Source organism: Erithacus rubecula (genome assembly GCF_903797595.1).
Source record: "Erithacus rubecula genome assembly, chromosome: 3".
Classification (NCBI taxonomy): Eukaryota; Metazoa; Chordata; class Aves; order Passeriformes; family Muscicapidae; genus Erithacus; species Erithacus rubecula.
The window spans coordinates 83,460,481-83,476,715 of record NC_136689.1 but is presented as its reverse complement, the minus strand read 5'-3'; the positions used below and the strand labels follow the sequence as shown (position 1 = coordinate 83,476,715).

Sequence of the window (16,235 nt, the reverse complement as noted above, 5' to 3'; positions counted from 1 at the left end):
TGGCAGTACTTGTATCATACCACACTGAAAACATTATAGAAATATGTCTTAAAATAATTAGCTCACCTAAACTTACAGTTCTAGAGGTAGGACCTCAGACCCTTTAATGCACTGCTTCCTCACTGAAAACTCTCACACAAAATACAGGGAGCAATAAACCTCAAAATTAGCATCAAGCATTTCCTCAGCATCATCCCTGAGATGAGATCTTGCTTGACTCCTGAGTATAGAGAGCAGTTTACATTATAGACATTTCCCCCCATGAGACTGAGAAGGCAAGCAATGAATAATAATTTTCAAATATGTTTTTACAACGTTTTATTAAATATGAAAGAGCGTACATATAGGTGTTATTCTGAGGACATAAATTACACAAGGATTACAGGTTCTGTCAGAAAAGCACAATAATGAAACATCTTTACATTTCAAACTTTTCTTGTTAGCTTTTAACAAATAAGTCTATTTCTGTTGCAAACAAGTAATGAATGCTATTGAACTTCTGCAAATTCCCACAAAAACATCATGCTTAGTAGGATACTTTAACTATTGTAAATATGAAATCAGAATTAGATTCCTAAATAGCACGATGGAAGAGATTTACTACTTAATCAAGATAAATGACACACTGAAATAGGAGCCGAGACAAAATTGGTCATTTATTAGAAAAAAATTCCACTTCAGACACTATGTTTGAGTCTGCTTTCTTTACTTGCAGGAATAATCACTGTGATTAAATGTAATGAGCAGAACTGGCCTAAATATTTGTAAATGTAGCCATCAAATTTTAGACGTGCTGGTTTTCACTGATTTTCCCACTGAAGAAACCCCCCACCCACAGATCTATTTGCTTACGTTTCAAAAGGCTCTTCTGCAGAGGGCCAACCAAGCCTATGTGTGATTTCCACGTCCTCCACGGTCATCTGCACTGCCAGCTACTGCATCCTATGTATGTGTTAAGGGTCATCATCAACTCATCAGACTAAGTTACCACTGACTTGTGAGAGCAGAACTACTCTGTGCAAGTCCTAACACAATGAGGTTTTTTTAAACTTCAGGTAAACAGGAATGTGATTTCATTGTAACAAAAGCTCTCAATTTGACCCTCGGAAGACTACTTGGATAAAATACATAATAAGCATGTGGTTTGGGTTGTGTTGCTAGGGATTAACAGAGGTGTTTTAATATATTAATACAAACATTAACAGAATGAATCAGACAAGCTAATATTATTGCAGGCTGTAGTCTTATTTCTCAAAGAAGTCATGAAACATAATTTTGAAGAATGGTAATTTTTGTAGCTAAGGACTCCACATTTATTTTTAAAAGCACAAAAATGGGGTAGTGTTCCTGATATCTCAAAACATTCTGCAAAAAACACAGCTTGAGCCTGCAAACACTAGAATATACAAGCAGTCCCAGTGACCTCCAAGGTAAGCATCCTCACATGGCAAAGTGCTGCAGGAATCTTTTGCTTTTTTTCAGAGAATGCTTAATAAAAGTGCAATATAGTGAAGCAAATAATCAAATTATTATGCCTTTATTATTAGATGAAAAATATTCAGATATTTTATAATTGTGCCTTTTGTAGGGCAGGCATTCTGGTTTGCCTAGAGCCCGACCACATTAGAAGAGCTAGGCAGGGTATTTTCCTTCCCAGGACGGCAACACTCCAAAGCAGTTCTGTGGTACAATCCCACCTACAGATAAAACATTGTGCTGCCCAGACTCGCAGTTATTTCTGCTTTGACAGAAGTTGATGTGGTTTGATTTACCTTTCCACCCAGACATGTTCTCCCTTCTCTCTCCTCAGCACCCTGCCCTTCCCTACCCAGCCTCTTTTCTTCCTGAGATGTCAGAAGTACGTACATTAGGATTTGGAACCTGAGAATTTGGAGGTATTTTTTGACACTACAGGGCTGCATCTGTACCGTACCATGCTATCTCCTGCTATACTATTACAGTTACAATACAAATCTCCTAACTACTTGATACCTGATGCCTTCCCCATATAAATAAAAAAACCCCAAACCAGCGTACCATTCAGCCATTAATATATGACACTTACTCTGAGTGACCTTTGCCTTTCACAAGTCCTCTTTGCCAAACAAATATTGAAAGATCATTTCCAAAACCCCAGCTATGAAAAACTCCTTGAAGTAAACAATTTCACAGTAAAATAAAGAAAAATATATCCAGAAAATAACACTCTTTCAAAATGAAAACTTATATACATCAAGAAAAAGTTGAGGTTTTTTCCTCATTCTTTTATCAGTTTTACATTACCTGTAGATATGCAATGTTATTACTAGAAAAAACAAATCCAGTGAAGTAAGTGTCGTGTCTTTTCTAAAACCTTTGAGAGATCAAGAAAATTTAGCAGCCAACTTTATTATTGTAACTAATTTCAATTCAGGCAGTGAAAGACTGTTTAAGCTTAATTCCCTATGATTCTGAGTATCCAAGATAGATCTTTCAGGGCAGTCTGATAAGCCTTGTCACTGCACTTATAATCACCTCTGGGCACAAATTAAGTTTTCTATGGATGGAATTCAACCATGAACTCACTATTTATGCTTCTTGTTTTATGATTCGTTTTAGAATTCTTAATAGATTAAGCTGGTTTAATATTTACCACAAATTTGGTGCTATTCTTTAGCAAAACTGAGCTTTAACTGCTACTGCAATGCACATCCATGTATGTAAGAATTTATGTGATGAGTTTAATGTACTAGAACAGAAATATTTAAAACATGAAAATTGTAACAGAACATTTTCTTATCAAGAATCTAAATTGAAATATGTCAATAAGTGTTATTTAATTTTTGTATATTAAATAAACTAAATCCTCTGCATTCACTATAGTCAGCTTTTTTTCCCTATGGAATGGAAAATTGCCAGTCAAAACTTTGAAATTTTTGGACATCTAGTGAACTCTGATAACTATTTTGAGAAGTCCTATTTTTCAGTCAGATTTTTTTAAGAAATCGGTATTCTATATTGCATCCTATGGACTACTATGTCAACAGCTTGTATTTCTAGCTTTTCAGGTTTTTTCCATACTTAACTGAGGTCTAATTCATGACAAGTTCTACAAGAAAATGTAACTGGACTGAGCTGCTTATGTCCAAGTGTATCTATTTTAAAGAGAATGATTACTCTGCATTCACATCCTGCAAGTATTCTAGTAATTAGCCCTGTAGAAGCCAATAGCAAGTGACAGGTAACAATTTCAATTTTTGAACAATTTCACTCCAGGACTATTTTGAATTGTTGTGGGTTTTGAAAAGAACAGCTTTTTGTAAAAAAAATTTGCATTCATGTGAGGCATATTAAACTTGTAAACTGTGAAATTAACTGGTACAAAACAATGTCTGACAAGTGCAAAACCATGAACAAAATGCAGTCATTAATTACTCCTATGATATATCCAACTCAAAACACTTGCAGCCCAGTTTTCAAGTCATCAAAATGCCAAAGGTACAGGCAGGCATTTTTAAAATCACTCAATGATTACATGGCTCATTCCGATGGATTGAAAAGCTGGAACTTTCTGGCAATGTGCAAAATGCCTGTCTGTATCTTTAAGTTTTAAATGAACTTAAAAGCTGATGCATAGTATGGACACCAGGGTTCTTCACAAATTCAGTTGCTCCCAGAGAAATACCACATTCATGCCGTGTAATGGAGTTTTTTAACTGGGCAATAGTTTTCTGCTGTTTGTCTTATACACAGACCTGAACAGCCTCTTCCTGTTGTGTGAGAAAAAGACAACTGAGATTTAGAAATATTTGCTGGAGTGGGTGAAGGTGAAGTGGAGGAGATGGTAGCCTATGCTGGCCTCCAGGGTTTCTCAGTGGAAGAGGATGTACGGTACAGCTGTATCATGTTGCATGTATGGATGGTACATTGTCAAATTTTAATAATGGGCACTTAGCAATTGAGATAGTTTAGAGAATGACCTTTCAATTTAATTAAAACTGTAAAAATGGCTTCACATTGCTGGGATTAACCTTTTTAGATGGAAACAGATGTTCCAGAAAGGGATTAGATTACAAATGAATGGTCCCTCGATTTAGAAACTAAGCAGCTGTAAAAAGCTACAATTTCAAAACATAATTAAACCGGTCAATTTTATAGTTTCTACATGCTGACGTCCAAATGATACAAAAATATTGCAGTATTTTGAGTCATTTGAAGATCTGCTCAGTGTAAATAAATATTTTCTGATAGAAAAAAGGTTGTTAGCATTTACTTCAAAAAAACCCACATTGTTTTGGTAGTGGGTAATTTAAATGTAATGGACAGTAAGATCACTTTTAATTTTGCATTAAATTGCATCGGCCTTCTTGCAAACATAAGCCTGTGATTTACACATTTCACTCCCTTACTAGCAACGGAAATGTCTCAAGTTAGAATTGTGTTTCGATTATATGTTGATCTACATTAAATACAGGGTACATAAGAAAAATCTTAGCTTGTTTTTTTACAGGGCACCCAACTAAAATCTTTACAAAAGATAATTATTCATTCTTCCATGTAACAGACACAGATGCCACTTTTATAAATGTACCCTTATGTTCACTCACCAATAAAATAGTAAACAAATCAACCTTTTAAACCATTTTTATAAATTATTAAAGTATTTTTACTGACACTCTGCAACAATATACAAAAATAATACTACAAGAGTACCGATCGTTCTGGCCTACCCCTCGTTTCACAGGAAAGCAAAGGTCTGGGGGTGTTTGGTGATCAATCGTCACTGTAGATGTCTCCTGCAAACGGTAGGTGTACATGGCTGCCTGTGACGTTGGGAAGCCGGGAGAGATCAGGCAGGTTCTGGATGCGTGACCTGAGTTCTTTCCGTACTTGGGACACTCTGGCTAACTTGCGTTTGTACTCCTGTAATGCAGAAGAATTCACGATGAGGGTTTTTTGCTATTACCATCCCTACTACTTATGGCACCTGTGATTTGCCTGCTGCAAGTTACGTGAACAGCCTTTAACAGGTGAGAGCCCAGAGATCTGGGTATTTAGGAGGCAGAGGTATCAGCCCTAGCATTTTTCCAGCAATGGACTTCCAAAACATAGCCATGGGTTTATTTTGCTTTGAATTCTAAGAATATAAATGCTGAATAAGGAACACAATCCCAGCTAACATAACCACATTTCTCCATGTAACTAGGAGAATGGGATTATTCTTAAAACTTAATTAAGGACAATCATTGCACATATTCTACTATCAATAACAGAGGCTAGAAGGATAAGCTTACTGATGTCAAAGAAGTTACCTTTGATCTCATACTTCTGAAATAATAAAATCAAATATCCACTAACTAGGCCTAATAGGCCCCACCAATCTGACCAGTGATAAGTATTTTAACTTTTATAATAAAAAAATCCTATTTCCTCTGTACATTTATGGATTTATCCCTGGGTTTTCAGGAACTTTTCTAATTGGGAGCTTAGGATTTCATATTGTGCTCGAATACGTGATATGAAATGTGAGTGGTCAAACCACTCACAATTGATATATTTTATGATGAAGCACTTTTCACTTGAAACAACATTACATAAATGAAGTTTAACATTGTAAATCAGTGCACTAGAATATAGTCAGTGGTCACCTCTAAAGAAGATGAAATATAATGGAGAAGAATATCAGCTTTTATAGAATGAAAACAGTCTTTCCAAAATATAAGAAGATTAACGTATAATTTACAGGAATATTTGAATTTCAAACACTCAGAAAGTGTGGAAAGCAGAAGAAACTAACCATTAGCAGACAAAGCAGTGCTTCATAAAAAAATACCACAATTCAAATACCACACATCAAATACAGACGCCTTCTAGTGTGGCTACAAGTTTTGCTGCAGCCTGGGAATGGCTGAAAGTAACAACACATAGGTAATCCATAACTTGGATAATCAGCCCATGGATAACCAAGATCTAATGGTGATAACCACTTTTAAATAACAGTGGTGAAAATTCTACATGATCCTGCAACAATGACAAATAAAAACATTTGATAGTTCCAGCAAGTATGAAAACACAGTGCAAATGTCTATGAAAGGTAACAATCATGCTGTTTCTTTATAAGCTCTAAACACAATTTTAAATATGTTACTGCATTGTTAATAACATGGACTAATATGGAAGAACAATGAAAATACTTTTTGGTAGTAGAACTCAATATAAGTAGGAAAATGTAGCAAAGAATTTTAGATAACTGGGACATGATCAAGATTACTGGACAAGATCCAACACACATTAAAAAAGTTTGCAACTACTAAAGCAGCAGCATGACCTTCTTACCAAGGGCAGTAAGAGAACCATGAGACACCTTAAATTCTTAATAAGAACAGTAATGGGTAAAAAAAAAAAATTATCAAATCTTTACATAGAAGAAAGAAAAAGTGTCCCTGAATTAGGACCATCAATTCCTTGGTATCATTTATATTTCAAAATCAAATATTACATGCAGATTCCTATGAGATGCTGAACAGGGTGAAAACACTACAGATGCCCCAGTCAGTGGAACTGTAAACACTTGGTAACAATACACAGGGTAAAGCAGCATTTACTTCAGGATACAGGTAGCCAAAGAAGTCCTTCAACTCTAAGTCCCTTGGTTCTGTGAAAACCATCACATGCTCACACTTGTCAAAAATGTTCTCTTCAGTGCAAGTGAAGACACGGCTGTGGAAATGAAGGACACGGCTGTGGAAATGAAGGTCTGTATCCTGTAATGTATCCCTACAGTAATGCCCAAAGGCCACAAACACTTCATTGTTTCATACCTGAACTTACATACAGCTGCATACAGAGGCCTCACTGAGCGTACTCTGTGTGAGATTCGTAGTCTTTTGCCAGCATATAAAAGGCCAATCACAGGCATTCTCACTATCCATTTTAGTCCAGGATGTGGACGCTCCTTATTACTTTAGGGAATAGATTTTAATGCCAGAGGACAAGACCAGCTTCAGGTTTCATTGTTTACTAAAATAACCAATTTGGTGCTATACAGAATACTAGCCAAATAGAATCCCTATTTTCATAAGCAGGATGCCTGGAGATTGATCACTGGGCAACAAGGATTTTGAGGAAGCTAGATGATCTGGCCTCCACTGTGAAAGATGTACTGCTGTATAGAAGAATTTGAACAGAACTGTAAGCAGAATCAATACACTCAAGAGGCCTAAAAATCATAAAATATATTACCTATAAAATCCCTCCTGCAGTTAATTCTGGTAAAGAGCTGAATCCTGTCCAAGTTTATTCTTTATCAATGACGAATGTAAAGCAACAAATCGGTATCCTTTCACAAGCTTGAAGCCTGAAGCTAGGCAAATAGACACAGTCACTTAGCAACAGACTCAGCAGCTATATTCTTGCTAGACTTTACTCCAAAACCTGAAATGAGCCTGATATTAGATTGTCAGTTGCTTGACTCCCTTAAAGTTCCCTTTAGCTGATAATAAATCATTTCCATAACAACACTGCATTTCTGACACCCAGCATTTTCCATGTAAATTCTACCTGGGACTTGTTGCCTAGTGACTATCAGCTTGATCAATACTACTAACAGTAGGTTCCTTTTCCTCACTACAGAAAATGTTCTCATAAATTCTGTCTTCCACATAACACAGTCATCTTCCTCTCACCAACATATTTGGCATAACGTACTCTTGGGAGTCAAAATTTGTTCTTAAGCCTTCTCAGAAATATGAAACTCTGAGAAAATTTGCTTGAAGATTTTACTGCAAAACTAGAGTAAAAACAAAACAAAACAAAAACAACAACAAAAAAAAACTAAACAAGGTTTTACAGTTGATTATATTATTGATGCAGTATAAGGTACAGAATGCAATTTTAATCCAATTTTGGTAATCCAAACCATATGTGATACCTGAAACTGCAGGTTAGATGTTCACAGCAATCCTCCACCACAAGTAGAAAAATTATTTACCTATCCAGACCACCTAATTTCCCACGACATTCCTGAAACGATTCTAGAAATCACTGGAGATGTCTAGTTTTTATGACTGGTGAGCAAATCCAAAAGAGGACTGATTTTCAAGTACAGTGACTCAGCAGTTTAGAGGTATTTTCAAGGCAGATGCTGTTCACAGTTTGATTCTATTTAAAACCACTAGTCTCTTCTGAGAGGTTGCTTGTGCATTTTTAAGGCTGTATAGTCCTGGCAAGACCTAAGTGGTCCTGGACTGCTCGAATGCAAGTATTAAGTACTCATTACTAACAACACCTGCTGTATGTACAGCCTTTACTGTTTTATCATAATAGCATCCACATGTACCTGCAACCTTTTTCCTCGGTGTGTATGTTGAGATTGTAATAATGAAAGCAGAGAAGTGGGAACTGGGATATCTAGGTGTTATTTCTAGTAACCTTGCTCCATTAGAAATGCTGGACATTATACAACCAAGTAACAATTTAATCCTATTTTTGACACTTTTCTGGAAAACCTCATGGAGAATTTCAATTTTATTGTCACTATGCTGATTTTAAGATAAACTTCAAATTACCCATGTATAAATGAGACAAGATTTGAGATACTTACTTCAAAGAGTCAAAGACAGGTAGAAGTATGATTCTTTCTTTTGTTACACTGTACTTAATTTGCATTTCTTCCTACCAATGGAGAATGTTACTCTTGGGATATATAGGCAACCTGATCTTTGGAATTAAAATCTCTTCAATTTCTCCAGTGGCATAAGCTAACACTACTTTAAGGCAATATTTGTTTGCCCTTCCAGTAATAAAAGCTGTTTTATGAGGTAATTAGAACTTATTTTGCTCATTAGAGTCCCACTGATTACTATAATTTCCATTATTTGACAGTGTATATGGATATTTTGTGAAAGCAATGCTAACAACATATGGATTCAGAATCTAGATTAATAGTGATTCTCTATCAAAAAGTACCAGGCAAAAAAAGCCAAATAATTTTTGATTAAACATTACAGATATCATAAATAAAAAAAAATATGGACAGGTCAAACAAGCTGTGGACTGCAGAAAATATATTCCCTTCCAAAGATATAAATGTTCTGCAATAGGAAGGTGGTACAGATTAAAGATCCATAGCATGGATAAGCTTTCCCTTTATAACACTGAAATGACTTCGAATGCTCATCTGATCAATGAGGCTATAGAGTGCACCAAAACACTGTGTGGTAGAAAACGTATAGCAAAGCAAGAATAAAAGGTTTGCAGCAAAGTGCAGAATTTAATCTGCAACCTCATTAACTACAGAAAGGTGAGATGGAAATAAATACTTCAATACAGAAAAACAAAACCCAGATGTTTAAAAGGTTTTTAAGGTGTTGAGGGCACGTGTGTACATCACAATTCATGGCCTATATGTACACAGTATTTAAAACTAGATCTCCGACTTTCTAGGTCCATTCCAGCCTCCAGTTTCAGTGCAGATGTCAGAGCTGCATCACAGAGAAAAGGCTTCTCCTACACTGTGTTCAAAAGTGCAGAATCTACTAGAAATCTTCAAAGATTCAGATGAAAGAAAATTTCATGTCATAGCCTGGTATCTAGATGCTGAAGTTCAGAATCACAGTATTTATAGACTCTACCTTGCTAAATGCCTCACCCACTCTGGGTATTTTTCTGCAAGGAAGACTGACAACTAGACTTATAGGACTCAGATAAGCCTCACTATCACCTTACAAAACAGATGAGCAGGGTTAAATTTTGTGCTGCCCATAAAATTTGGCATGGCTTACATTTGTCAGCAGTACAATTAAAAGCTCAACCTATTTACCAGTGTTTAGGATAAATGAAAACCTGAAATAACTTTAAGAGACTGAACCAACATCAATAAGGTTCACACCCGAGGTAGAACTAAGGACAGTTAAGACAAGCTTAGGAAGACAAGCTTGGCTAACCTTCCATTGCACATTGGCTACTTCCTAAATGACAGATTTCTGGAAGAAAGTGTCAACTTTTTAGACATGTTAATATTTAACTGTTTTGTATTTGGTCTTGCCAGGTTTTGACCTAAGCAAATAGCTGAAGCAATGAGCAATGAAAAACTACTTGCTAGTTTTAGACTGCTTTTTTTATTCAGTTTTGTTCTATGCATTGCCCCATGCATTACTTACTGTACACGTTATTATGTGCAGATTTACTATTATTCTCAGAGGTTTTCTAATGGCAAGCTTCAACATTACAGAACACATTTTTCCCTCCAGAAACCTTCTTTGAGCTGAGACATGAAAGCCCCGTTTTTCCTTGTACTTAAAATTTCCAAGAACTTAAAAGGAAATTTTCTAAAGTATTAAAGACTCCTCGGCTTGTCTGCAAGTGAAGCAATAGGAAGCAATGAACTAAGAAGTTTGAAACCCGCAAACAAAATTCATGACCATCTGGAGAAAGCTTGACTGTGTGACTTTGTCTACCATCCACTGCTATGCTGTGGTACAGACTGGAATACACTGCAGATCTTGCAATTGCAAATTCCTGACTGGAAGAGTAGTAGATAGAAACAAAGCATTTTATCAGCACATTTCCCATCTGAAGAGTGATTATCAGAAATGCAAAGTCCTTCATGGTGGCCACAAATTACTCTTCCCATTTCTTGAAAATGCAATTTTTGTCCAGCTCCTTCCAGCCTTAAACAGTATCTCAAATCTCATTAATTGCAGCCTTTACTGATAGTCTCCATCTCCATTCCAGGAACATTGCTCCTAGAACCAACATTTGTCCAGCAAGGATGTTCAATGTCTCTCACCCTCCTATCACTGTTCAGATACAATACAAACACTCACAACTGGTTTTTTTTTCCTACCTCTTCCAATTTCTAGCTTTTCTGATTCTGATCTAAATTTCTCCCTCTCCAATCCTAGTCTCCATTTATCATCCTCTCTACAGTTCTAGTTACACCTGATTCTCCTCAGTCCTATACTTGGCCTGTCCCTATTCTCCACTTCTACAACATCTTCATCATATCTATTACCACATTTAAGTTTTTGCTTCCATTGTCTTAGTCCAAATTAATTTCAGTTCATTTCTGTCTTACATGGTATTATACCTTTCTGGCTAGTCACTCCCTTCTCAGCCAGTTGATCTCCTATTCCATTCTTTACTGTAATGGTTAGTCCTGGATCCCTTCTTAATCTCCATAGTCTCTGGTACCAAGTTCCGTATGAACTTGTCCAAGTTTTGTATTCAAACCCATTGGTTCCCATCTCCCCATTATTTAGACTCATGGGAGCCACGGACAACCCAGCCATAGAAGAAATTGTTCTCACATCACAGAAAGCAAGTGGCCAAGCAGCACATGGCCAGCCTAGAGAACAACTGTACACAGCTGCAATTGCAGAAGTCTTCGCTAGCCCAGGCTGGAAAACACTCTGGCAGAGATCAATGGCAGTTAGCAATGTTTAAAATAATCCCTGATGAACGTATTAGAAATAAGATTTTTTTCCAAAGGCATTAATTAAATTAATTAGTAAGGTTCACTTTTATTAGTATATCAAAATTCATGTCCCCTCAGAAAAAAAGATTTCCCCATTTCATAATAATTTGAGAAAAAAACCCCCCATAAATTACTTAATCTCAAAGATAATTTTTAAGATTATTTATTATAAACTTGTCTTTAGCCTTTCTGTTGAAGATGGTGTTGCCAAAAATTGCTCAATGTTTGGAAAAGTAGAAGAAAATAAAACAGGACTTGCAAGACTCCAGGGAGGTGGTAGAGTCACCGACCCTGGAGGCATTGAAGAGGCACCTGGATCTGGTAGTGGGTGATGTGGCTTAGGGGTAACAGTGGTAGTGTTGGATTGACTTGAAGGTCTCTTCCAGTCCTGATGATTCTATGAGTAAACTTAATTAGCAGGGATATTACTAGGCTAGCTTAGTTTACATTTATCTCCCCTCAATCATAAAATGTCCAGGGTGATGAATATTAATTTATAAAACATTACTATATATAGATGTTGATTTAATTAGACAATCTCTATGGGACTATGATTCAATTTAAAGCATTCCAGGATGGTAGATATGAGCAGCAGCTGAAATGAAAGACTCTTGCCTGAGGTTACACTTGGTCTACTTGTGTTTTATCATCTGATATAGCATTTATTTAGCCATTATAATAAACTCAAAACTACATACTTCCAAGAGATGCTTAAATTATACTGAATTCTTAGGTTTCAAACACTGGATGACAGAATGAAGCTTTGAAGAACTTTGGATGATAAGTAATCAAGTACTTCAGAACAATTCTGAGCAATTTTGTTCAAATACTTAAGTTGTTACTCTGCACAGGCACCAAAGGGATAAAGCAGAAGAGTTTTGAAAATAAGAAAAAAAACCAAAACTAAATGGGCTGGAGGCTTAGAGGTAGCTTCTTGAAGTTTCACCTACTCACAAAAGATCTAAATGAACTCCAAATTAAAGGGTATCAGTGTTTAATTTCAGAAGAATTTAAATAAAAATTTTGATGATCTATTACAAAAGCATGCCTTTAGCAATGCATTTAAGAATGACTGTGTAAAGTCTTCATGCTCAAATATTTACTGTACCTAACAGATGAATTGTAAAAATGCAGATGTGTCAGATGCACATTCCTCAGTTCAAGCATCCCTTGCCTGTAGGTCATTACAACAGTCTCAGTTCCAACTTCAGATTTCACATGTGCAACTCCCTCAACCTAACACTGCAATTGTTGAACCACAAAAACGTGGACTATGTAGCTCATTATTTAGCAGACATAAATGGACATCATGAAGTATGAAATTGCTGTAAAGCTATGACTATGTGTACTTATTTTGAAAATGAAAGCAAATCTGAGAATGCAAGTTAACAGTGCAGGTCACAAGGTAGAGATTTATCTATTGCTAGCCAGGTTATAACTCAGATCTTTATCAAAGACAGATCTACATAACATAGGAGCATAAAACCTAGTTCTATTGTATCAAGGTTAAGCACTAGTAGCAGTCTAATCCAAGCAGCATAGAACTTCAAGCAGGGTAACATACACAGCTGTTGCAGCTGCAGTATAGAACCACTCGGTGTTAAACCGTGGACAAGAAAGAAAATGAGAAAGTATTCTAGTGACCTAAGACTGGGTATTAGCTTTATTTAGGGTGAAATAAATAAAGGCAATGCAGATCACGACCCAAAATTTCTGCTACAGGTGAGCCCACACTGGTGTCCTGACTCATTTAAATAATCTATCAGCATAGGGTCTATTTGTGCGGAACTGGTCTTGGACATTTTGAAGAAGTTCTTCCAGCTACTTTTTTTTAATAATTCATGTCTGTCTTTTCCAAGTTCATAAATTATTCCTATCCAACCCAAACAAAGAGCTGTGAAACACAGCCACCTTAAATTTCAAAACAGTCTTACTTGAACATCATGTGTTTTTAAAATATTTTTAACAGACAGTTCTCAAAAGAAGTCAAGAAATGCCATGGGCCATCCAATATGTGTACACTCTAATGAATTTTATCAGCTAGACAGTTTCATATTACACTTGTCAACTCATTCTCACAGTTTCATTAAGTAGGTTGAACCATCCATTTTAGATACATGGATTCTCAAGAGGAGCATTAAGTTACAGCTCAAAGAAAAGCATTCCCAAGCCTGGTTTGCTTAACGGCAAAATCAGTTGAATATGCTCAGTGTTAGTTGATAACTGAAACTATAGTTTACATGACTGAAGAGTAATTCTGTAAGACAAACTGTTGATATGCTGCATGGCAATTTTTGTGTTTTTCTCTCATTTTTGTGAAATAGATATTTAAGATGCTGTGTTCAGCAGTAGGGATGGGAGCATAAGAAAGGTAAAGCTGGAAAGGAAAACTACGCAGTAGCAGTAGATATTCTGATTTACTTGCACTTCATACACCTTGTGGAAGTATCTCCAGTGAAAACTCTACTATGCATGAAGCAAGCAAACAACTGCACCTTTTCTATGACCAAGAAGAATCATAATCTAAATTTTCCAAAAATGCACATAAATACAAGTTCTATCATTTAAAAAAGTATAGCAAAAGTGCTTTTAAAGAAAGTGCTTACCCTCCAGCTTTAATATTAAAATATTATGACTAGAAAAATCTGCCTTAGCAAAGTGATTCCAATAGGAAGCACAGAACAATTCAAGAAAAATTCAAAATTAAAAAGTCCCTTGTCCATCAACCAATTTGAGGCAGCAAATTCAGTACATCCACATGTTTTGTACCGTATTTACCCAATTTCAAATTGCTCAGAGCTGCTTTTATTTTATAATAAAAAAAGGTGTAAAAAGGTTGTCAAGGAAGAAATTATGAGCAGAGGGAAAAAAGTCTAGAGAGAGAGCAGAATGTAGAACAAGTAAACAATGTTAAAAAGAACAAGGAAAGACATTTGCACTGGTTTTTACAATTCCTCTTTCCCATTATTAACTATATTGCTCCCAAAAGCCTACAGATTACAACAACCCTACTAATGCACATCTTTCTGTGATCTACTGATAAAACATGTATCAGAGGTTAGCAATCATAGAATTACAGACTATGGGGAGTTGGGAGGTACCCACAGGGGTCACCAAGTCCAACTCCTGCCCCTGCCCAGGACCATCCCCAAGAGTCACACTATTGTGCCTGAGAGCATTGTACAAACACTTCTTGAACTTGTCAGGCTTAGTGCTAAGGTATCATTTCAATCTAAAATGTCTTAGATTTTCAAAGCATCCTTCATCCATTCAAGCTACCTATAGTTCACTAAAATGATCTTGAAAATTGTTATCCCGGTTTATATAGAACTCTAGGAGTAACTGTGGGGTTTTCAATTTTGTATGCCTGTACTCCTATCCAGTTGTCGATGAAATGACCTAGGAAAATCAGGTCACGAGGCAAACACTGTAAGTTTAATGTTGTTACAGCAATTTACTACTAAAATAATGAGTAAATCAGTAGACTTGTTATTGTGGGGGGGGGGGGGGGGGAAGCAAATGATGCAAGAAATTCCTTCATTCTTCATGCTTAGAGTCAGAAGAAACAGAATTATACAAAGTAGTAAATCATTTAAGTTCCCTTTTTTGCATATGCTTCTTGCATGTCAGAATGCAAGTCACTTAGGTGTATTTTCACCAAGTTCATTATCCTGGGTTTCTTGCATGACAGACAGTCTCTTATTCACACTAAATCTGTGCTCTCAAACTTGATACTGCTTTACATTTGCACCACGCGTTCTAGAGAAAACTTCAGGCTCTACTTCCATTTGTACAGCCTAAAATAACAACCTGTACAACCTCTCTTTTAAAAACCTGGTTTCCCTGACAATGTCTTAGAAAAGCAGGGCTTTAGCAGGATTGCTGTCCGAATTGCGAAGTAATGACATTTGTCTCATTTCACTGGTGACCTTCTTCAAATTCCCTCAGAAAACAAGACCTGAAGTAGCAATGGAAGCAGCACTCTTGCTGTAGAAAAGGGTTTACCATGGCTGCAAACTGAATTGAATACATATCCAGTATACATGGCTAGTATAGAAATTTAAAAACATTTTTCATTAATTGTCTATCCCTACTTGCTCATTAAACCTTTAAGGCTGGTCTCACCATAGACTTATGTTTCCAGATCTCTTGTAAATGTGAAGTTTGAAAGAAAAATAGAAATAAAGTACACCCAGCATCTGATGACAAGGGAAACCAAACAAGCAGGTCTGAACCTGCAGCTGACATTCAGGCAAGAGCTGGACTGACTGGCATAGCAAAACCTACCTGTCACGACCTGCTTAAGATTTCTGGTGCCCTGGACACAATATGTGGCAGGTTAATGTGTGCGTTCATGAAGAACTACACAATTGCTGTCTGGATATGTTCTCAGCCTGCCATGAGGTGGAGGGACTGAGTATTAGACCTGGGTGTGCCACCTTTCCGTCACTCTGCAGTGCAATGTCACAGAAAATGGCAACATTTCCCCACATAGGGTGGGAAAACATGACAAAATTATTTACTGTTTGGCCATGACTTACAATAAACAAATTTATAATAAAATGTAAAGACTTACACACAATCTTAAGGTGTCATTTAAAGAGTCACCGTACCAGTCACCCTGCATTTCAAATTTTTCTTTTTAAAGGGCTTGCTTTGTAAAATAAAAGGTAATTTCTCTACTAACACCCCTCAAACCAAGGCTAGCAAGGCACCACAGGCTGAAGGGCTCAACAGCCCAAATGAGTCCCTTAGTGACTCCCAGTCATCTCTAGCAGGT

At 36.5% G+C, this 16,235-nt stretch overlaps 1 protein-coding gene across 2 annotated transcripts in view; it reads right to left on the bottom strand.

Moving 5' to 3' along the window:
- Nucleotides 1-1,056: 1,056 nt before the first annotated feature.
- RPRD1A (regulation of nuclear pre-mRNA domain containing 1A) overlaps nt 1,057-16,235 on the bottom strand; it is a 42,238-nt gene continuing 27,059 nt past the window's right edge. For both annotated transcript variants that reach the window (XM_079300412.1, XM_079300409.1), the window contains one exon: nt 1,057-4,902. In XM_079300412.1, the coding sequence (XP_079156538.1) occupies nt 4,753-4,902 (150 nt within the window). In that variant the 3' untranslated portion in view covers nt 1,057-4,752. The remainder of the gene's footprint in view (nt 4,903-16,235) is intronic.